This window comes from Mesoplodon densirostris, chromosome 11 (assembly GCF_025265405.1).
Source record: "Mesoplodon densirostris isolate mMesDen1 chromosome 11, mMesDen1 primary haplotype, whole genome shotgun sequence".
Taxonomy (NCBI): domain Eukaryota; kingdom Metazoa; phylum Chordata; class Mammalia; order Artiodactyla; family Ziphiidae; genus Mesoplodon; species Mesoplodon densirostris.
Window position 1 is genome coordinate 26204511 of NC_082671.1, and position 24427 is coordinate 26228937.

The window sequence follows — 24427 nt, forward strand, 5'->3', positions numbered from 1 at the left end:
ACTTTCTCATATCCCTTTGCTTTACCTTCGTCATTACCTTAAACACCTTCTGAATTTCTGCATCTCCCATCATACTCCTTGTGCAAAAATCAGTTTCATAGTACACAAATGATTTACTGTTCATGCTCAAAAGTAAAAAATCCTTCCTGTAGTCACCTTAATATTTTACATAGTTATATATGAATATGAATATATGAATTATATGAATATGAATATATGAATATATGAATTTGTATATGAATTATATATGAATATATATTATTCTATATTATATTTTATACAGTATTATATCTATGCCAGGCTTTGCCTTTTACCATCATGGTACATGAATTCTCTTCCTGATTGGAGGCAGGCCCTTAGAAGACAGGCAAGAGTCCAGACTCAGGAATTCTTATATCTTCCCCTTTGCCCCACACCTTTATCATAGCTTAAGGTGGGGTACATAGAATTCAAAAGGAGATCAACATTCATTTGTGATTGATAAGTAGACATAGGTGTTTGCCTAGATACAAAATTGTTAATAATAAATTGCAATGGCCTACAGATTCTGAAATAATGGTTCAGATTTAGAACTGATGGCAGAGGTTAGTCTGTGAAACAGCAGCCTAAATGATATGAAAAATACTCCATCTCTGTTCACAGTAAAATGAACAGAGAGTGGATTTTATAATTTCAGTAAATACTATGAAAAGCGTGTGATTTGATTGGGTAGTATATGTTAATTAGCATCATAAAAGAGTTAACAGTCGTTAAAATAACATAGTAACTGGGGGAGAGAAAGAGTGCTTTTGTTTCTTTGTTCAAGTTACTATGAAACAACTAGGCATAAGAATTTGTCCCAAATGCACCTTTTATGGACTGTGGCCTTCTGATAGCTTGTACTTTGTTGTATAAAACCTGTGTTTTTCTTCTCATGTTATATAGCTACTACCCACAGCTTAGTACAAATATGAAGTACATGTTTTTTCAAATCGCTAAGTACTTTCTCTTTTACTTTATAGCCAATATTTTATAATAACTATAAATGGAGTACAGCTTTTATAATTTGTGAATCACTATGTTGTACATCTGAAACTTACATAATATTGTACATCAACTATACCTCAATTTAAAAAAAGAAATAGCATATAATCCTAAAGTTGTCATCAGGTGAATCACTCTTAAAGCAAATTTTTTTTAACATCTTTATTGGAGTATAATTGCTTTACAATGGTGTGTTTGTTTCTGCTTTATAACAAAGTGAATCAGCTATACATATACATATATCCCCATATCCCCTCCCTCTTGTGTCTCCCTCCCACCCTCCCTATCCTACCCCTCTGGGTGGTCACAAGGCACTGAGGTGATCTCCCTGTGCTATGTGGCTTCTTCCCACTAGCTATCTATTTTACACTTGGTAGTGTATATATGTCCATGCCACTCTCTCACTTTGTCCCAGCTTACCCATCCCCCTCCCCATGTCCTCAAGTCCATTCTCTATGTCTGCGTCTTTATTCCTGTCCAGCCCCTACGTTCTTCAGAACCTTTTTTTTTTTTAGATTCCATATATATGTGTTAGCGTACGGTATTTGTTTTTCTCTTTCTGACTTACTTCACTCTGTATGACAGACTCTAGGTCCATCCACCTCACTAACAAATAACTCAATTTCATTTCTTTTATGGCTGAGTAATATTCCATTGTATATATGTGCCACATCTTCTTTATCCATTCATCTGTCGATGGACACTGAGGTTGCTTCCATATCCTGGCTATTGTAAACAGAGCTGCAATGAACACTGTGGTACATGACTCTTTTTGAATTATGGTTTTCTCAGGGTATATGCCCAGTAGTGGGATTGCTGGGTCGTATGGTAATTTAATTTTTAGTTTTTTAAGGAACCTCCATACTGTTCTCCTTAGTGGCTGTATCAATTTACATTCCCACCAACAGTGCAAGAGGGTTCCCTTTTCTCCACACCCTCTCCAGCATTAATTGTTTGTAGATTTTTTGATGATAGCCATTCTGACTGGTGTGAGGTGATACCTCATTGTAGTTTTGATTGCATTTCTCTAACGATTAGTGATGTTGAGCATCCTTTCATGTGCTTGTTGGCAATCTATATATCTTCTTTGGAGAAATGTCTATTTAGGTCTTCTGCCCATTTTTGGATAGCATTGTTTGTTTTATTGATATTGAGCTGCATGAGCTGCTTATAAATTTTGTAGATTAATCCGTTGTCAGTTGCTTTATTTGCAAATATTTTCTCCCATTCTGAGGGTGGTCATTTCATCTTGTTTATAGTTTCCTTTGCTGTGCAAAAGCTTTTAAGTTTCATTAGGTCCCATTTGTTTATTTTTATTTCCATTTCTCTAGGAGGTGGGTCAAAAAGGATCTTGCTGTGATGTGATTTATGTTACAGAATGTTCTGCCTATGTTTTCCTCTAAGAGTTTATAGGTCTTTAATCCATTTTGAGTTTATTTTTATGTATGGTGTTAGGGAGTGTTCTAATTTCATTCTTTTACATGTAGCTGTCCAGTTTTCTCAGTACCACTTATTGAACAAGCTGTCTTTTCTCCATTATATATTCTTGGCTCCTTTATCAAAAATAAGGTGACCATATGTGCGAGCATTAATCTCTGGGCTTTCTATCCTGTTCCATTGATCTATAATTTTGTTTTTGTGCCAGTACCATACTGTCCTGATTATTGTAGCTTTGTAGTATAGTCTGAAGTCCAGAAGTCTGATTCTTCCAGGTCCGTTTTTCTTTCTCAAGATTGCTTTGGTTATTTGGGGTCTTCTGTGTTTCCACACAAATTGTGAAACTATTTGTTCTAGTTCTGTGAAAAATGCCATTGGTAGTTTGAGAGGAATTGCATTGAATCTGTACCTTGCTTTAGGTAGTACAGTCATTTTCACAATGTTGATTCTTTCAATCCAAGAACATGGTATAACACTCCATCTGTTTGTATCATCTTTAATTTCTTTCATCACTGTCATAGTTTTCTGCATACAGTTCTTGTGTCTCCTTAGGTAGGTTTATTCCTAGGTATTTTATTCTTTTTGTTGCAATGGTAAATGGGAGTGTTTCCTTAAATTCTCTTTCAGATTTTTCATCATGAGTGTGTACGAATGCAAGAGATTTCTGTGCATTAATTTTGTATCCTGCTACTTTACCAAATTCATTGATTAGCTCTAGTAGTTTTCTGGTAGCATCTTTAGGATTCTCTATGTATAGAATCATGTCATCTGCTAACAGTGACAGCTTTACTTCTTCTTTTCTGATGTGGATTCTTTTATTTCTTTTTCTTCTCTGATTGCTGTGGCTAAAACTTCCAAAACTATTTTGAATAATAGTGGAGAGAGTGGACAACCTTGTCTTGTTCCTGATCTTAGTGGAAATGCTTTCAGTTTTTCACCATTGAGAATGATGTTGGCTGTGGGTTTGTCATATATGGACTTTATTATGTTGAGGTGAGTTCCCTCTATGCCTACCTTCTGGATGGTTTTTATCATAAATGTGTGCTGAATTTTGTCAAAAGCAATTTCTGCATCTATTGAGATGATCATATGTTTCTTCTCCTTCAATTTGTTAATATGGTGGATCACATTGATTGATTTGCTTATATTGAAGAATCCTTGTATTCCTGGGATAAACCCCACTTCATTATGTTGTATGGCCCTTTTAATGTGCTGTTGGATTCTGTTTGCTAGTATTTTGTTTAAGATATTTGCATCTATGTTCATCAGTGATATTGGCCTGTAGTTTTCTTTCTTTGTGACATCGTCTCTGGTTTTGGTATCAGGGTGATGGTGGCCTCATAGAATGAGTTTGGGAGTGTCCTCCCTCTGCTATATTTTGGAAGAGCTTGGGAAGAATAGGTGTTAGCTCTTCTCTAAATGTTTGTTAGAATTCACCTGTGAAGCCGTCTGGTCCTGGGCTTTTGTTTCTTGGAAGATTTTTAATCACAGTCTCAATTACAGTGCTTGTGATTGGTCTGTTTATATTTTCTATTTCTTCCTGGTTCAGTCTTGGAAGGTTGTGCTTTTGTAAGAAATTGTCCATTTCTTTAGGTTGTCCATTTTATTGGCATAGAGTTGCTTGTAGTAATCTCTCATGATCCTTTGTATTTCTGCAGTGTCAGTTGTACCTCTCCTTTTTCATTTCTAATTCTATTGATTTGAGTCTTCCCCTTTTTTTCTTAATGAGTCTGGCTAATGGTTTATCAATTTTGTTTATCTTCTCAAGGAACCAGCTTTTACTTTTATTGATCTTTGCTCTCATTTCCTTCATTTCTTTTTCATTTCTTTCTGATCTGATCTTTATGATTTCCTACCTTCTGCTACCTTTCGGGTTTTTTTGATCTTCTTTCCCTAATTGCTTTAGGTGTAAGGTTAGGTTGTTTATTTGAGATGTTTCTTGTTTCTTGAGGTAGGATTGTATTGCTATAAACTTCCCTTTTAGAATTACTTGTGCTGCATCCCATAGGTTTTGGTCTATTGTGTTTTCATTGTCATTTGTTTCTCAGTATTTTTTCATTTCCTCTTTGATTTCTTCAGTGATCTCTTGGTTATTTAGTAGCATATTGTTTAGCCTCCATGTGTTTGTATTTTTTACAGTTTTTTTCCTGTAACTGATATCTAGTCTCATAGCGTTGTGGTCAGAAAAGACACTTGATATGATTCCAATTTTCTTAAATTTACCAAGGCTTGATTTGTGACCCAAGATATACTCTATCCTGGAGAATGTTCCATGAGCCCTTGAGAAGAAAGTGTATTCTGTTGGTTTTGGATGGAATGTCCTATGCATATCAGTTAAGTCCGTTTTGTTTAATGTATCATTTAAAGCTTGTGTTTTCCTATGTATTCTCATATTGGAAGATCTGTCCATTGGTGTAAGTGGGGTGTTAAATTGCCTTACTATGATTGTGTTACTGTCGATTTCCCCTTTTATAGCTGTTATCATTTGCCTTATGTATTGAGGTGCTCCTATGTTGGGTGCATAAATATTTACAATTGTTATATCTTCTTCTTGGATTGATCCCTTGATCATTAGGTAGTATGTTATTTGTTGTTTTGTCTCTTGTAATAGTCTTTATTTTAAAGTCCATTTTGTCTGATATGAGAATTGCTACTCCAGCTTTCTTTTGATTTCTATTTTCATGGAGTATCTTTTTCCATCACCTCACTTTCAGTCTGTATGTGTCCCTAGGTCTGATGTGGGTCTCTTGTAGACAGCATATATATGGGCCTTGTTTTTGTATCCATTCAGCCAGTCTATGTCCTTTGGTTGGAGCACTGCATCCATTTACATTTAAGGTAGATATCAATATGTATGTTCCTATTACCATTTTCTTCATGGTTTTGGGTTTGTTATTGTAGATGTTTTCCTTCTCTTCTGTTTCCTGCCTAGAGAAGTTCCTCTAGCATTTGCTGTAAAGCTGGTTTTGTGGTGCTGAATTCTCTAAGCTTTTGCTTGTCTGTAAAGGTTTTAATTTCTCCACTGAATCTGAATGAGATCCTTGCTGGGTAGAGAAATCTTAGTTGTAGGTTTTTCCCTTTCATCACTTTAAATATGTCCTGCCACTCCCTTCTGGCTTGCAGAGTTTCTGCTGAAAGATCAGCTGTTAACCTTATGGGGATTCCCTTGTATGTTATTTGTTGTTTTTCCCTTGCTCCTTTTAATATTTTTTTCTTTGTGTTTAGTTTTGATAGTTCGATTAGTATGTGTCTTTGTGTGTTTCTCCTTAGATTTATCCTGTATGGGACTCTCTGCACTTCCTAGACTTGCCTGACTATTTCTATTCCTATATTATGGAAGTGTTCTACTATAATCTCCTCATATATTTTCTCAGTCCCTTTCTTTTTCTCTTCTTCTTCTGGGACCCCTATAATTCAAATGTTGGTGCATTTAATGTTGTCCCAGAGGTCTCTGAGACTGCCCTCAATTCTTTTCATTCTTTTTTCTTTATTCTGCTCTGTGGTAGTTATTTCCACTGTTTTATCTTCCAGGTCACTTATCCATTCTTCTGCCTCAGTTATTCTTCTATTGATTCCTTCTAGAGAATTTTTAAGTTCATTTATTGTTTTGTTCATCATTATTTGTTTGCTCTTTAGTTCTTCTAGGTCCTTTTTATTTTTTTTATTTTTGCTGTGTTGGGTCTTCGTTTCTGTGCGAGGGCTTTCTCTAGTTGTGGCAAACGGGGGCCACTCTTCATCACGGTGCGTGGGCCTCTCACTCTCGTGGCCTCTCTTGTTGCAGAGCACAGGCTCCAGATGAGCAGGCTCAGTAGTTCTAGGTCCTTTTTAAACGTTTCTTGTATTTTCTCCATTCTATTTCCAAGATTTTGGATCATCTTTTACTATCATTACTCTGATTTATTTTTCAGGTAGACTGCCTATTTCATCTTCATTTATTTGGTCTGGTGGGTTTTTACCTTGCTCCTTCATCTGCTGTGTGTTTCTCTGTCTTCTCATTTTGCTTAACTTACTGTGTTTGGGGTCTCCTTTTTGCAGGCTGCAGGTTTGTAGTTCCCATTGTTTTTGGTTTCTGCCCCCAGTAGCTAAGGTTGGTTCTGTGGGTTGCATAGGCTTCCTGTTGGAGGGGACTAGTGCCTGTGTTCTGGTGGATGAGGCTGGATCTTGTCTTTCTGGTGGTCATGTCCACGTCTGGTGGTGTGTTTTGGGGTGTCTGTGTCCTTATTATGATTTTAGCCAACCTTTCTGCTAATGAGTGGAGTTGTGTTCCTGTCTTGTGTGGCATAGGGTGTCCAGCACTGTAGCTTGCTGGTCATTAAATGGGGCTGGCTCTTAGCATTGAGATGGAGATCTCTGGGAGAGCTTTCACCATTTGATATTTCGTGCAGCCAGGAGGTCTCTGGTGGACCAATGTCTTGAACTCGGCTCTCCCACCTCAAAGGCACAGGCCTGACACCTGGCCAGAGCACCAAGACCCTGTCAGCCACATGGCTCAGAAGAAAAGTGAGAAAGGGAGGGAGAAAGAAAGAAAGAAAGAAGAAAGAAAGAAAGAAGGAAAGGAAGAAAGAAAAAGAAAGAGAAAGAAAGGAAGGAAGAAAGAAAGAGAAAGAAAGAGGGAGAAGGAAAGAAAGAAAATAAAATAAAGTTATTAAAAACTTTTTAAAATTTATTAAACATAAAAAAATTAAAAAGTAATTTTAAAAAAAGGAAAGAAAGAAAGAAGAGAGCAACCAAACCAAAAACACAAATCCACCAATGATAACAAGCACTAAAAAGTATACTAAAAAAAAAAAAAATGGACAGACAGAACCCTAGGACAAATGATAAAAGCAAGCCTATACAGACAAAATCACACAAAGTCCACCACCTCAATTTTGGGATGATTCATTGTCTCTTCAGGTATTCTAGAGATAAAGGGTACATCAGGTTGATTGTGGAGATTTAATCCGCTGCTCCTGAGGCTGCTGGGAGAAATTTCCCTTTCTTTTCTTTGTTTACACAGCTCCTGGGGCTCAGCTTTGGATCTGGCCCCTTCTAGTTTGTGGAAACCTTTCCTCCTTCACGGCTCCCTCCCACTGGTGCAGGTCCCATCCCTATTCTTTTGTCTCTGTTTTTTCTTTTTTCTTCTGCCCTACCCAGGTACGTGGGGAGTTTCTTGCCTTTTGGGAAGTCTGAGGTCTTCTGCCAGCGTTCAGTAGGTGTTCTGTAGGAGTTGTTCCACATGTAGATGTATTTCTGATGTATCTGTGGGGAAGAAGGTGATCTCCACGTTTAGTCCTCCGCCATCTTGAATGTCCCCCCAGAGCTTCTTTCTATAATTACAATCAGTCCTGTCAAATCCTGCCACTTTATCAACTCAGTTTATGTAATATTTTAAATCCTTTGTGGCCCTATCAACAATCTTCACCAGGAGTAGATCCAATCTCCAGAAACCACTTTCTTTGCTCATCTGTTAGAAGCAACTCCTCATTCAAGTTTTATCATGAAATTGCAGCAATTCAGTCACATCTTCAGGGTCCACTTCTAATTCTCGGTTTCTTGCTATTTCCACCACATCTGCAGTTATTTCCTCCGCTAAAGTCTAAAACTCCCCAAAGTCATCCTTTAGGAATGGAATCAACTTCTTCCAAACTGGTCTTAATGTTGAGATTTTTACCTCTTCCCATGAATCACAAATGTTCTTGATGGCATCTAGAATGGTGAATCCTTTCCAGAAGGTTTTCAATTTACTTTGCCCAGATCCATCAGAAGAATCACTACTTATGGCAGCTATAGCCTTATGAAATGTATTTCTTAAATCATAAGACTTGAAAGCCAAAATTACTCCTTGATCCATGGACTCCAGAATATATGTTGTGTTAGCAGACATGAAAACAACATGAATCTTGTTGTATATCTCCATCAGAGATCTTGGGTGATGGGGTGAATTGTCAGTGATGTTTTGAAAGGAATCTTTTTTTTATGAGAAGTAAGTTTCAACATATTCATTAAACTGTGATGCATACAGGTGTGGCTGCCATCTAGGCTTTATTATTCTACTTACAGAGCACAGGCAGAGTAGATTTTGCATAACTCTGAAGGGCCCTAGGATTTTCAGAATGGTAACTGAATATTGGCTTCAGTTAAAGTCACCAGCTGCATTAGCCCCTAACAATAGAGTCAGCCTGTCCTTTGAAACTTTGAAGCCAGACATTGACTTCTCTGTTTATGAAAATCCTAGATGGCATCTTCTTCCAATATAAGGCTGTTTCATCTACACTGCAAATCTGTTGTTTAGTGTAGCCACCTTTGTTAATTATCTGAGCTAGATCTTCTGGATAACTTGTTGCAGATTCTACATCAGCACTTGCTGTGTCACCTTGCTCTTTTATGTTATAGATTTGACTTCTTTCCTTAAATCTCATGAGCCTACCTCTGCAGAATTTTCTTTTGTACCTTCCTCACTTCTCTCAGCCTTCAAAGAAATGAATAGAGTTAGGGCCTTGCTGTGGATTAGGCTTTGGCTTAAGGGAATCTTGTGGCTTGTTTGATCTTCTGTCCAGACCACCACAACTTCCGCCTAAGGCTGTTTCAGTTTCTTATCATTTCTGTCTTCATTGGAGTAATTTGCTTCAAGAGCTTTTCCTGTGCATTTACAGCTTGGCTTACTGTTTGGCACAAGAGGTCTAGCTTTCTCTCAGGTGTAGACATGCCTTCTTCCCTAAGCTTAATCATCTCTAACTTTGGATTTAAAGTGAAAGACATGTGACTCTTCCTTTCACATGAACACTTAGAGGCCATTGTAGGGTTATTAACTGGCCTAATTTTAATATTGTTGTATTTTAGGGAATAGGTTGGCCCAAGAAAAGGGAGAGAAATAGGAGAACGGCCAATTGGTGGAGCAGTCAAACATATACATTTACCAATTAAGTTCATCATCTTATATGGGTTTGGTTTATGGCATCCCAAAACAATTACAATAGTAACATCAAAGATCACTGATCACAGCTCACTGTAATATAATATAATATAATATAATATATATATATATAATATAATAATAATTTTATTATAATATAATATATAATAATAATTTTATATAATTATAATATAATATATAATAATAATTTTATATAATATAATAATAATTTTAAAATTTGAGGCATTGTGAGAATTACCAAAATGTGACACAGAGACACAAAGTGAGCAAATGCTTTTGGAAAAATGATCCCAGTAGAATTGATCAATGCAGGGTTACCACAATCCTTTAATTTGTAAAAACATAAAATAAATAAAACACAATATCTGTGAAGCAAAATAAAATGAAGTGCACTAAAATGAGGTATGTCTTTACATTGAACTGCTTCCATCATGGAAGGGGCAGTATCTTGTTCTTACTAGAATAGACACTTTGGATATGGATTTGTTTTCCTTACATGAAATGCTTCTGCCGAAACTATCATGAGTAGACTTATAGAATGCCTTGTATACCATCATGGTATTCCACACAGTATTGCTTCTGCTTAAGGAACTCGTTTCCCAGCAAATGAAGTGTGGCAATAGGCCCATGTTCATAGAATTCAGTGGTCTAGCCATGTTCTCCTCCATCGTGAAGCACCTGTATTGATAGAATGGTAGAATGTCCTTTTGAAGACTCATTTACAGTGCCAGCAAGGTGGAAAAACCTTACAGGGCTGGGGTAAGGTTTCCCAGAGGGATGTATATGCTCTGAATCAGCATCCAATATGTGGTGCTGTTTCTCCCATAGCCAGGATTCACAGGTCCAGAAATCAAGGGGTTGAAACCAGAGTGTCACCACTCACCATTACCCTTAGTGGCCCATGAGCAAAAGTTTTACTTCCTGTCCTCATGACCTTTTGCTCTACTGACCTTTTGCTCTACATGACCTTTTGCTTACTGGTCCTCATGACCTTTTGCTCTATGATATCCACACCTAACAGGGTGTAGCACACAGTAAGCAGTCAATACACCTATTTAATCAATTATGATGAAGTGATGGATTTAGGTCATATCTTTCTCCATTTTCATTTCTGTTACATTTGGAGTGTTTTATGAAGACTTACTAAGGAGCTAAGCAGAAGCAAACTAGGAGGAATGTGATGAGATGATTGCTAAATTTTGTTTTCTTAAGCCAGCCTGGACTATCCCTCCCCAGCTGGGATGATTTCCAAATTGGTTTATCTTGACCATAGAGCATTGCTAATTCAATTAGTGAGACCTATGCCCCAACATCCCTGGGGGTTATTATTTCTCCATCAAGAACTTAAAAGTTTTCCCAGAAAAACTTTATATAAAAAGCCCACAGTGAAAGGTATCTAAATTCATTGCTGAACTGCATAATTTGGCATATACTCAGGAAACCAAAGTAAAAAGTAGAGCTCTCTGATGAAAACTTTTTTTTCACTAAGTACTTGACAAACAGATATGTGACTTATATATATGAAAGTTGGGATTAATAGTCTAATTTACAGCACAGAGACTAAAAGAAATTTGGTTAAATAAAAAGTGGGGAATCTTTATCTGGAGAAATCTTCCTGCACCTTCACTTTGAATTCTATCAAGATTCACCACATGTGTAATTTGCTTGGGTAAACGTAGTTAATTATGAATGATTCAATATGGGTAAAATAAGATATGACAGTGGATTATATTTCTACTTAACCTCACAAACAGATATTTAAGCTTTGAATCTTGACTTTTTAATAGGATGGACAGACTATTATAAATTGAGAATTTTAAAAAGTCCTAAACAGTGATTCTCTGAAAAGGGAGGCAAGTTTTCCCCAAAAGCACCTTGAGCGAAGTCTAGAAGCATTTGGGTTGTCACATCCTCCTGGGGAAAGAAGGATGTCATTACCATCGATGGAATAGAGGCAAGAGTGCTGGTAAATCCCGACGTACATTGCCCTGGACAGCCCCTGCTACAAAGCTTTACTCATCCCAAAATGTTAATAGTGCCAAGACCAAGAAACCTTGACAAAGTATGATTCCTGAGAAGCAAAGAACCTTTTTTCTTTTCTAAAAATGTTTTTCTCTCAAGGGCTACCAAGAAGTATGGATTGTCTACTTAAATGCTTGAATCTTCCTTTTTTTATTTTCCAGAGGAGCCACCCAAAGAAGAATTAAAGTTCCCACATGCTTTAAACCTGAAAAAATGTATGACTTGGCACAACTGTTGTGATTAAATGTTTTAACACCTGTTCTCTAGAAATTAGAACAGCCTCATTTCTAGAGAACAACAGGAGAGGGAACACTATCGAATTCCACTCATGACCATGGAAAACTGGCAATCTTAAGGAGAAAAGATGCTCCAGAATAGAAAGGAAGAGTCTAAGCTGCATAAGGCCTCTTCACTACTAGTCCCAGTGCCTGGACAGTGCCCGGCACACATAGACATTCATTAAAAATACATTGGCTGACTCTCACGGCTCCCATCTTTTTTTCCTTCAAGGCTCAGAGACCCTGCATTATACAGGATGGTTCAGAGATTGTCAAAGTAGTTTAGGCTTCTCACAAACCATATTAGGACCATGAGGAATAGGAAACTGGGCTTTGCTCTCTGCCTGAGTAATCTGAGACTGTATGAAAGGTAAGCCGTGATCCAGCCAGCTGTTCTAAACCTATTCTTCCTTCTAGAGTTGTATATCCTCCATTACTGAGTGTAAAATTATTTTAATTTTTGAAACAATTTAATTGCTTTAATGAATTATATTAAGGGTTAACCGTTCCTGGACCTTGGAAATCCATAACGTATGAAATGGGTTTTCCGGGGCCAAATTTCGTATGGGAGTTTCTGGGTCGAGGAACCAAACCATGTCTTGAGAGTAGAAGCAAAAGTTTGAAGAAACATCTCTGATGATGTTTTGATCTGAGGATGAGGACTTCTCTTTGACATTTTTCAGAATCACTTGCCTTAATTAGAGTCCTGGCCACAACTGCCCTGCCACCTGCTCTTGACAATGGGTAGTGAACGCCAGGAGATACGGGCGTATGTTTTGCTTTCCTCTCAGAGCACTCATTGTACTGTGCTGGTTTCTGTTGTGTTTGAGAAATACTTGGACTCCAGACAGAGCGGGCACATTCCATTCTTTGGGGACACTTTAAGCCTTCCTTTGTCCCACAAGAAATTGGTTCATTAGAGATATGTAACCTGCTCTCTAAAATTTTTCATCACACATTGCAAAATTGTCTGGGACCAAAAAATCTGAAGAGTATCTTTTCAGTTCTAGAAAATATAACTCCAAGAAAGCATATGTTATTACAAAACAAGCATCTGACATCTTCAGGACCAATGAGGTTGGGAAGTCACCCTATCCAAACTCAGTTTCCCATCTGTATTTTCCTGCTAACCATGTTCATTTATGCCTAATATTCTATTAAAGTAGTATGGTGCCTCAACATTTTTATATATAAAGATGTTGGAAAGACTTACCATCGAGTAGAGTTGCATTTGGGGAAAACACTTTATTTGACTTGATGACAGTTATAAATCATCTCATATTTCCAAAAGAGGGTATATAAAATGCATAAGACAGGACATTTAAAACAAAGCCTGCGGGCTTCCCTGGTGGTGCAGTGGTTGAGAGTCTGCCTGCCAATGCAGGGGACACGGGTTCGAGCCCTGGTCTGGGAAGATCCCACATGCCGCGGAGCAGTTAGGCCCGTGAGCCATGGCCGCTGAGTCTGCACGTCCGGAGCCTGTGCTCCGCAACGGGAGAGGCCACAACAGTGAGAGGCCCACGTACTGCAAAAAAAATAAAAAATAAAATAAAATAAGTAAAAAAATAAAACAAAGCCTGCGCGCAGCAACAAAGACCCAACACAGCCAAAAATAAATAAATAAATAAACAAATTTATTTTAAAAATAAATAACTGTCAAAAGAAAAAGCCAGAAACCATTAAGACAAAAAATGTGGAACCAGGGACCATATGAATAGCCAATACTATAGGTAAGTTATATTTTTAAGGGTTTTACATGTATTCACTCACATAATCCTTACCACAGCACTATTAAGTGGATACTTTAGTTACCCCCAGTTTACTGATGAACAAAATGCAACATTGAAAGATTAATAATTTGCCTGAGATTACAGACCTAGTAAGTGGTAGAATTGGTATTTGATTTCAGTCTTGCTTAGAATCTGAGTGCTAAACTAGGATACTGTACTGCCTTCCAAACTTGGGGACACCACTTTTCTGAGCTTCAAGGCAGGCAAAGCAAAAATAATCAATACTTTTCCCAAGTGCTAAATTCTTGAGAAAATCATTAGATACATTGTAATGTAACATTATGTAACGTGACAAAAAATATCTTTCATTGCTCTTTTGCACAAGGTACAAATGTGTTCTTCAAAATAATATTTCTCATATCAATCCTTAATAAAAGGGATTTAAACAACCAATGAAAATAGCTAACATTTGAAACCCATAGTACTTCCTAGTGTATAACACTGATAATTGTGATTTGTGTCATTGATCCCTGTTTTATTTACATTTGTAACAGTTGTAGTTAACTTGTTTATGTATTTACTTATATGTGTATCACTGGCCTCCTCTGCTAGAGTGACAGCAAGGATCTGTTTGCCTTATTCAACCGTTTACCTTCAGAACTTAGCATAGAGTCTGGCATGGCAAGTGCACAGAATTATTTGTTGAGTAAATCCATGAATGAATGAATCCTCCAAAGGCAAAGAGTTCTGCCCAAAACGTAGCCTCAAGATACTCAAAGTATAAATTATGACTATAATTTTAAACTATAAATTATAATTAATTTATACATCAGGACTTTGAAAAATCATTTTTCGTTAAGGAGTCACTAGAGTTGACTTGACTGGAGTGAAAAGGGCAGGGTGTTGGCTTTTTCACTTTTTTTTTTTTTTCGTGTTCTTCTTTCAAGCTCTGAAGTCAGGGCTGGTCCCTGGAGTTGTGTTCTGCAAGATCCACCCAAATCCCATCCACGAAGACAGCCGAAGACTTGCTGCAGGCAGCAAAGTCAGTGACAGAAAGGAAAGTCTGCTCCCACATTATGGCCTTGCCTCCTTCAAAGCTCCGTGGCTTCCAATCAACAATCTTGAGGCCAGACTTAAAGACAAAACACTTCATGTTGCATGGGGTGTTTTTTCTTGGAAGTCACAGCATCCAAGTGCTGCATCTGGCTTCCCACTACCAGATTTGCTCTTGGAAATGATTTTCTCCGAATAAAACTGCAACTGAAATACTAATTACATCATAATTTTAAAAATTTGATCCTGTTCTAATCTTTGGTTTCACAGGTTTCGGGCTATTCCCAACCTTATCATTTACATTCTCATAACACTGAATTCTTTGTATTATTCCCCCATACAGCATCCCACACCACACGTTGGACCTTTGCTTTTGATCTTTCTTTGGCCTGGAATGCCCTTACCCCAGCCCTTATCTCTTTTCAAGTTTGACAGCAGGTGTCACTACCTATAGGGGCCTTCCTGAAATTTCCAGATCCTGCTATGCACCCTTCCTCTGTGCTTTCTTTGGTTTTAGCATTACTATATTATATTTCACGGTCTCTAGGTATCTGTCTCCTCCATCAGACTACAAGCAATTCCTTGAGAGCAGGAGCCATGTCTTACTCATTTCTTGTCCACAGTTCCTGGCATAACATCTAGCATGGAGAGTAATCTCAGTAAATATTGATTGAAATGAATTGTGTTGCCAATAAACCATGATGCTATCACTCTGTCTGACCTTTTCCTGCATTCAATACTCCTGGAAATACCAGCAACATTTTAAATGACTGCATTTTAGCACTTCTGAGAATGTAATCTTTTGTTATTTTTCTTTCTTTTCAGGAACCTCTTTCCGAAGCTATAAAAGACAAAGGGAATAGCCATGTCCATGATTGCAGATTTCTATGGTGGCAAGTCCATTCTCATTACTGGGGCCACAGGCTTCTTGGGCAAAGTGTTGATGGAGAAGCTATTTCGCACCAGCCCAGACCTGAGAGTCATTTACATCCTTGTGAGACCCAAGGCTGGCCAGACCCTGCAGCAGAGGGTTTTCCAGATCCTGAATAGTAAGGTATGCCTTATGGGAAGAGCCTTAGGGCATGGTGACCCACTACAATGTTCCCTTATAGCCCCAAACTGCAGGTGGGGGCCAGGATATCTGGGCAGGTAGAGGAAAGGAGACAAAACAAGATAGCAAGGAACAGCTCATGGAAATCTGTGGTGTTCTCCCATAAGAGGGGAAAGAGTGCTTAGATCCTGTCCAGAACAGGTGAGCGGGTAGTCTATATTCTGCAAATTACTGAGTAAGAATCAAAATGCTAAAGTTCGCAGAGTGGACTCGCCAGGCTTGAAGTCTATCATGAGGTCATCCAAACTCTTCCCTAATTTTCATTTAAATTTAAGGTAGCTTTCCTCCAAATTTTTGGATAGTCTATTACATATTATATCGTATCATATTATAAACAGATATGATTACTAAGTAGCCATGCAGTAATACTTTCAGTTGTCTAAAAGCCACAAGTTGTATACTTTATCTATGATAACTTGATATTTCTATTATCCTGTAAGTTCTTCTAAGGGAAAATGAAACACATGTGTGAATGAGCATTTGAGTATCAAACTTTCTCACTCCCCTCACCCCAAAATATGACTGTCATCTCATGTCTTAATTTATAAATTTGAAAGCTTTCATCTCAAACATATTATCAATTTTTTGTCACTTTATACCTCTTATCCTCCAGCTTGCAATGTTTAGAATAATAACAACAATGACCTCCTAGGCTTGCCATGGGAATTAATTTAAATGTACGTGTCTTGTTCATAGACCCCTTTGGAAAGTACAGGGTCACTTAGGGTTGGCAAAAGGAAGATTTAAATAAGAAATTTTTTTTACAAAGTCTCCTTTCCAGTGTTTAGGCATGCTAACATCTAATGGAGTTGTGTATCTGATAGCACAGCACATTATAGACACCCCATAAGCTTGATGATTACATTTTATCTTCTGGCACCAGCATGAGATTTTGGTATAAACCATCATCAGGAGAATCACAAAAGCCTCTCCTGTATCTCATAGCTTAACTCAGCAGTGGGACAAATAATAACAGCTGGCACTTACTGGGTATTTAGTACATGGCAGACATTATTCAAATGAGCCTTACCTCATTGATTTTTCAACAACCCTGTGAAGTAAGAATTAATATCCCAATTTTACAGATGGATAAATGAGACCAGATGTATTAACTTTCCAAAGGTCACCCAGTTAGTAAATGAGAGAGTCAGACTTCAGACACCCACCCCCCAGTCTGGCTCTAAGGCAAGCACACTTGCCTATACCCTACACTGCCTGCATTGTAACTAATGGTTCTTAAGAATAAGAAAAAAAGGCTGATGTGGCATAAAACCAAAATTGAGAATAAACTCTCAGATCCTTCTTCATACAGCTTGCTCAGTTATACATCCCTAATGGACTGTTTTCATCATGTAGGAGACATGCCTCTTTAGCTTTGTAGCCAGCTTATGAATTTCTAGATAAATATTTTGGCAGAGCGTCTCGTGGTCAGCATAATTTTCGCCTACAGTTATATTCAATGCATTGTATTTGATAACACAGCAACAATTCTTTTGGTATGGAAATCTTGATTATACTATAAATAACTTATTTGTGAAACTGGCTTGCAAATCTCTACCTGTTTCCACTATTGGGCTATTTACAACTGTCAGCTATTGACTTTTATAAACAGTGGTCCTTAAACTGTGGTCTCCCAACCAGCAGCATCAACATCACCTGGGAACTATCTGTTGCAATCAGATGGTGCTTAAGAGCATGGGCTTCAGAGGTAGATTGACCTGGGTTTGAATCTCAGCACTGCTAATTATTAGCCGTGGGACAGTGGGCAAGATACATACTCTACTGAGCTTCAGTTTCCTTATCTGTAAAATGGGATAATAATATCTTGCTCACATACATTTATGGCAAACTTTGGATGAGGAGAGCTGGCTCCCCCTGAAGCTCTCTTCCAAGATCGATGAAACTTCTTTTCTGGAAATCCTCAGCAAAATTTTCCTTACATCTCATCAGCCTGGGTTAGGTTATATATCAACTTCTGAACCAACCTCTGTGGCTTGAGTTATGCGATGTACTGATTTGTTCAGAAACTTCAGATCTAAGCCAATCACTGACCACCTGGAAATTCTCAATAATCTTACAGAGAATCTTAAATTAAGGATGTAATCAATCATAATTTAATTAAGTTTATAGGGAGACCCAAGCTGACATATGGGTTAAAAAGGCAAAATAAAATTTCTCTGAGTTTTGTTAATGTAAAATATAAAATAATCAGCTTTGTATTTTAACTAATCCAAAACATACCCATAAATTTGTCATCTCCAATGCAGAGATAAATAAACTGGAGCTTGGTAGTATCTTAAAACCAAGAAAACTGCAGTCAGTAGCCATTTCCTAAGTTCCTGGATGCTCAGGACTTTCCATTTCTAGTCAGCAGCTGTCCTCCAGTTGTAGTTTTAAAAATTCTTCTCCTGCTGGGGAAACTGGACAGCTACATGTAAAAGAAGGAAATTAGAACACTCCTGAACATCATACAGAAAAATAAACTCAAAATGGATTAAAGACCTAAATGTAAGGCCAGACACTATCAAACTCCTAGAGGAAAACATAGGCAGGACACTCTATGACATAAATCACAGCAAGATCCTTTTTGACCCACCTCCTAGAGAAATGGAAAAAAAAAATAAACAAATGGGACCTAATGAAACTTCAAAGCTTTTGCACAGCAAAGGAAACCATAAACAAGATGAAACAACAACCCTCAGAAGGAGGGAAAATATTTGCAAATGAAGCAACTGACAAAGGATTAATCTCCAAAATTTACCAGCAGCTCATGCAACTCAATATCAAAAAAACAAACAACACAAATCCAAAAATGGGCAGAAGACCTAAATAGACATTTCTCCAAAGAAGATATACAGATTGCCAACAAACACATGAAAGGATGCTCAACATCACTAATCATTAGAGAAATGCAAATCAAAACTACAATGATGTATCACCTCACACCAGTCAGAATGGCCATCATCAAAAAATCTAGAAACAACAAATGATGGAGAGGGTGTGGAGAAAAGGCAACCCTCTTGCACTGCTGGTGGGAATGTAAATTGATACAGCAACTATGGAGAACAGTATCGAGGTTCCTTAAAAAACTAAAAATAGAACTACCATATGACCCAGCAACCCCACTACTGGCCATATACCCTGAGAAAACCATAATTCAAAAAGAGTCATGTACCACAATGTTCATTGCTACTCTGTTTACAATAGCCAGGACATGGAAGCAACCTAAGTGTCCATCAACAGATGAATGGATAAAGAAGATGTGGCACATATATGCAATGGAATATTACTCAGCCATAAAAGAAACGAAATTGAGTTATTTGTAGTGAGGTGGATGGACCTAGAGTCTGTCATACAGAATGAAGTAAGTCAGAAAGAGAAAGACAAATATCATATGCTAACACATATATATGGAATCTAAAAATAAATAAATAAATAAATAAAAATGGTTCTGAAGAACCTAGGGGCAGGACAGGAATAAAGACGCGGACGTAGAGAATGGACTTGAGGACCCAGGGAAAGGACAGGGTAAGCTGGGACGAAGTGAGAGTGGCATGGACATATATACACTACCAAATGTAAAATAGATAGCTAGTGGGAAGCAGCCGCATAGCACAGGGAGATCAGCTCGATGATTTTTGACCACCTAGAGGGGTGGGATAGGGAGAGTGGGAGGTAGACACAAGAGGGAGGGGATATGGGGATATATGTATATGTATAGCTGATTCACTTTGTTATAAAGCAGAAACTAACATAACATTGTAAAGCAATTATACTCCAATAAAGATGTTTAAAAAAAAAAAAGATAGCCCTAATAGAATCAAATCCAGCATACAAAGTTAGCTTCCTATGAGCAGTCAGTCCCACCTACCTTCCCCTTTGCTAAGCCTTCCTTCACATGGGCTCCAAAATTCAACCTCAGAATAAAATTTTTTTTTCTTTTGTCATTAAAAATCTTTCCTTTGCCTCAAAGAGACTTTGCTGTTACAATAACACTATTGAAGATATGTCTAAATGAGTATTTTAAAAGGGAACAATTACTATAGCACCAAAATGCTCAAGACATTGAAATATGTACATTTCTTCTTTAGTCTCTATTTCTGGTTTTTGAAGCAAAGGCATTAATTATACTTCCATAAATTTTGACTTATGTGGTCAGATAGAAAGACAGGGCCTGGGCTTCTTCATAAAAAGAGAATGATATAGTTTAATATTTTTGCAACGTTTCCTTTAAAAAGTGAAACTATTCCATATGAAGTCTAGTTTTCCTCGATTTGGTTAGAATTTGGAGGGAACCAGTGCAAGTCGGTTATTCCAAACATGTGGGTCCCCACAACCAACTTTCCAACACAGGGTTATACTTAAAAGAATATACCCAGACATCTTTGGTTTCCTAGTAATTCTGTCTGCTTTTATGCTTTCCTAATTTCAGATTCAGTGAGAAGAGCCTCAGGTTTGTCAAATAATACACAATTTGCTCAAAATTATTTGATTTGCTGAAACCAATAACACATTTATTATCCCAATTTTTTCCCTTTAATTTTTTAAACTAAGGCCTTTTCGTTATTTCTCTTGTGTGTTCCCACTGTGTCTTCCACATCTGACACAGTGCTTGACACTCTGTAGGTAATCAACCAAATTTGTTCAATGACCAAGTTTAATGTACTCCAGTTCTTTAAGCCAGTCTTTACTTCTGTTGTATGACCACTCTCACCCTAGGTTCTTACTCAGAAGAGCTTTCCCGTCTGGGTTAGAGTTTCTTCTGAAAGGCCTCTGATTCTACAAATATTTATTAAATATCTTATATGAATCAAGATCCAGTCTAGATTCTGCCGCCATTGAACTTTATTTTGACATGACAGAGTGATTTAAATGCCTCCATGCTTTATTCCTAAGAAGGATCTTGTATTACTTTTACTCTGTACTTGCCTCCTGTCACACAAAACAATGCATGAATTCTAATCCACCTTAATACAGTGTGCTTGAAGGTAGATTAATGGTATCAGGTATACGAGGCTTGGAAACTTTCTTTAAAACATAATGAATAGGGCTTCCCTGGTGGCGCAGTGGTTGAGAGTCCGCCTGCCGATGCAAGGGACACGGGTTCGTGCCCCGGTCCAGGAGGATCCCACATGCTGCGGAGCGGCTGGACCCGTAAGCCCTGGCCACTAAGCCTGCGCATCCGGAGCCTGTGCTCCGCAACAGGAGAGGCCACAACAGTGAGAGGCCTGCATAACACACACACACACACACAAAAACATAATGAATAAAAATGTTACCAGTTTGCCTTTGATTCCCACTGTGTCCCCAGGAAATATGGTCAAGAGAACATCTGTTCTATTGATATCTATCTATCAAAATTCGTTCATCAGCTTCATTCCTTTCCTTTCACGGTATGGACAGCAACTACCTCTCACTTCCGGTTTCCCTGCCTTCAGAGAGAGACAATTAAGTAGGAAATGCTTTGGAAAGAAGGTTATTTTTAATCCTTTGGCCACATAGAATTGGGACTCAAGAATCAGAATAGAGGATCAGTTTCCTCACATATGACTAAGATCCTTAAGTATTTTCAGACGACTTAAAGGAACATATCAATTGAGGGAAAGGTATCTGAAGTAATGGCAGATCCTTGAGGACTTTCTCACAAAGATAATTAAGGTGGCACTCTAAGAAAACAACCAGAGACACACATAAATAATGTGCAAATATATTTATTGAGCATGTTTACTTGTATCGTGAGGAAAAAAATACACTGTCTTTTGTAGTGAAAAACCAGAACAATAATCTTTTTCCAAAAGAATTTTCTAAATGCAATTACAATGAAGATGTTTTATTTTTATAGGGGGAGAAAAAGCCCACTTTTTAAGATAGTAAATAAATAAGGCAGTAAAGCAATCACGAATTTCCAAAATCATGTCATCAGATATAAGTTCAGTTTACTTTTAGTTTTGAAACTTTATCAGAATTAAATAGTTTGACTGAAGTGAGAGAGTAGCATTGACATATATACACCACTAAATGTAAAATAGCTAGCTAGTGGGAAGCAGCTGCATAGCACAGGGAGATCAGCTCAGTGCTTTGTGACCACCTAGAGGTATGGGATAGGGAGGGTGTGAGGGAGACACAAGAGGGAGGAGATATGGGGATATATGTATACATATAGCTGATTCACTGTGTTATACAGCAGAAACTAACACAACATTGTAAAGCAATTATACTCCAATAAAGATGTTAAAAAAATAAAATAAAAGATAAAAGTAAGACTCAAAGAAAAAAGAGAAAGAAATACGATTCTAAGTATAAAATCGTTTTTAAGAAAACTCTCCTAATTTCTTTCACAAAATCTGAGAAGTTTCTAGAATAAGCCAAATTTCCCATGTTGACATGTGAACATGCTAACTGCAGACCCACTTGTGGGTCCCCAGGAATCCCAAGCTGACTGCTTGGTCTCTTATTATGAAAAATGTGCTCATTTAAGTATGAACCAACTAGCTTTCCAGGTAGCAGAAACAATTTTCAGTGTCAAAATTGATATTTATTTTGCTATCTAGAATGGGGCTTTGCTTAAAGACATGATTCTTCCCCACGACAAGAGATAATTAGTTGCAAATAAATCATTCAGTTATGAAGCTCAAAGTGTTGACAGCATTTTGAGGTTCTTCAGTGCTTTAAAGGTGTGTTCCTTTTTACAACAGTCATGCCCATTTATATCCATTTAGGTTCTTAAGTTGGTCATAATCTACTCTGAATAACTCTTTAAGAAAACATCAAGAAGACAATATCCATACCTGAAAAATAAAACCACAAGTAGTTGAATTTCTATTAAGAGTGAGGTAGTTAATTAAGAGTGAGGTCAGAATTAAAAAAAAAATATTTCATTGAGAGAATACCAGAAATGGTTAGGCATTTCCTCTTAAACTAGAGTAATCAGGTAAGAAAAGGGTTACAATGAGATTGTGCTGGGTTTAGAATGCAGCATCTGAGAAGACCAGGCAAAATTCAAGGCTTCCAGGGAGGGACCATCCTGTATGATGTCACCAGGAAGCAGATTTATAAACAAAGGCAGAGCTTGGCAGGTTGCACTGGATATTTTAAGTCAACTTCTCTGGAAAAATGTGAATTACTCAGTAAGCTCTCAGCTGCTCCTGAGATAAGTCAACTTTGAAATACCCTGGAGAGTTTTGGGTAATGAATCATGCAGGGTCACACACAGGGCCCTCAGTTCATAGAACTGATTAGATTTAAGACAATAGAAGATAGCAACATTTTATGAAATAGTTTATTGAATCGTTTTGCAAGACTATCACTTTTTGGTAGTTTTTAGAAGACATTAGAGCCCTAAGAGGAAAAATAATGCGTTTAAACAAATTAACTTCCAACCAAGTAACACCTTCAAAGAAAAGGCCAACACTCTGACATCACTGGAGTACTAAGAAGCACCCAACAGAAAAGTTACTTTCATTTTATGTAGAAGTTTGTTAATTTTCATAGACTCTTTTATAAGGAAGAAGAGCATTTTCATGTTTGGTTCAGGCTACCCTGTGTAAAAGTTGCTTGTCCACAACTTCCAAAAAAAGAAGAATTTCTGATTGATATTAATGATTCTGTTAAATCTCCATATAAGGCAAAGGCAAATAAAACCAGAAGTTTGTATTTTAAATTCCCAAAGTCAGTTTTGTTCCATTACTACTTTTTACTTTTCCTAAGAAACTAATGATCCCACAAAAAGCAAGAGGCTTTTATAAACTTAAGACAACTTGAGGGACTATTGCCAGGAATTAAAACTTCCCATGATTAACAAACACACACTTTTGAAAGAGTATAACTGATTCTCAGTTTGACAGATACTCAACTCAGATTAGTTGAAGCATGTTAAGCCTCTCCCCTCTGGGCCATTTCCTTCCTTTTAAGAAAAAAAAAAACTTTTAAAATTGATTTTGTCCTGGAGATATTCTTTAAGGTCCTAGAAACAGAAACAATTTATTTCTCAATCTCTTGTTTTCTTTTATAATACCATTCACTAGTTAATTCAATCACTGGCATGATTTCACATGTCCAACTTCTTTCCTTGTTTTTAAATTTCTTCCAATCACATCAAGTCTTTTTCTTAAAAGCTTCACATTGCCTGTACTGATTTCATTCAAAAAAGACACCAAACCACAGGATTCAACATGACTCTTGTCAACTAATTGGCACTCGCCACTGGCACTTGCCAGCTACCTCTACAAGGATTAAATCATGTGCTGCTGCAGCTGCTGATTTTCAACACCTGCCTGAAAGGTGTTCAGGGTGGAGTGCTGAAATGAGGCTCTCTGTGCTCTGGGAAAAACTGGCAGAATAGGTCTTCAGATAGTTAGATATTTTCAGGAGTCGATTTTATGAGCCCAATTCTTGTATCTCCTCATATCTAGAAAAACACTAAAATCCTTCATGGTGACATCTGTTCCTCATGACCAGCAGTAACCTTCACGAGACCAGCAGAAACCTACAAAAAATATGTGCTTGAAGGGGAGCTTAAAGATGGTGGAAGAGTAAGACATGGAGATCACCTTCCTCCCCACAAATACATCAGAAATACATCTATACGTGGAACAACTCCTACAGAACACCTACTGAGCTCTGGCAGAAGACCTCAGACCTCCCAAAAGGCAAGAAGCTCCCTAAGTACCTGGGTAGGGCAAAAGGAAAAAGAAAAAACAGAGACAAAAGGATAGGGATGGGACCTGCACCAGTGGGAGGGAGCCGTGAAGGAGGAAAGGTTTCCATGCACTAGGAAGCCCCTTCGCAGGTGGAGACTGCGAGTGGCGGAGGGGGGAAGCTTCGGAGCCACGGAGGAGAGCACAGCAACAGGGGTGCG

The 24427-nt window shown here is 37.7% G+C and overlaps 1 protein-coding gene across 5 annotated transcripts in view; it reads left to right on the forward strand.

The window, feature by feature from the left end:
* FAR2 (fatty acyl-CoA reductase 2) overlaps positions 1-24427 on the forward strand; it is a 148194-nt gene that overhangs the window by 73111 nt on the left and 50656 nt on the right. For all 5 annotated transcript variants that reach the window (XM_060113454.1, XM_060113452.1, XM_060113451.1 and 2 more), the window contains exon 2: positions 15285-15513. In XM_060113454.1, the coding sequence (XP_059969437.1) occupies positions 15325-15513 (189 nt within the window). In that variant the 5' untranslated portion in view covers positions 15285-15324. The remainder of the gene's footprint in view (positions 1-15284; positions 15514-24427) is intronic.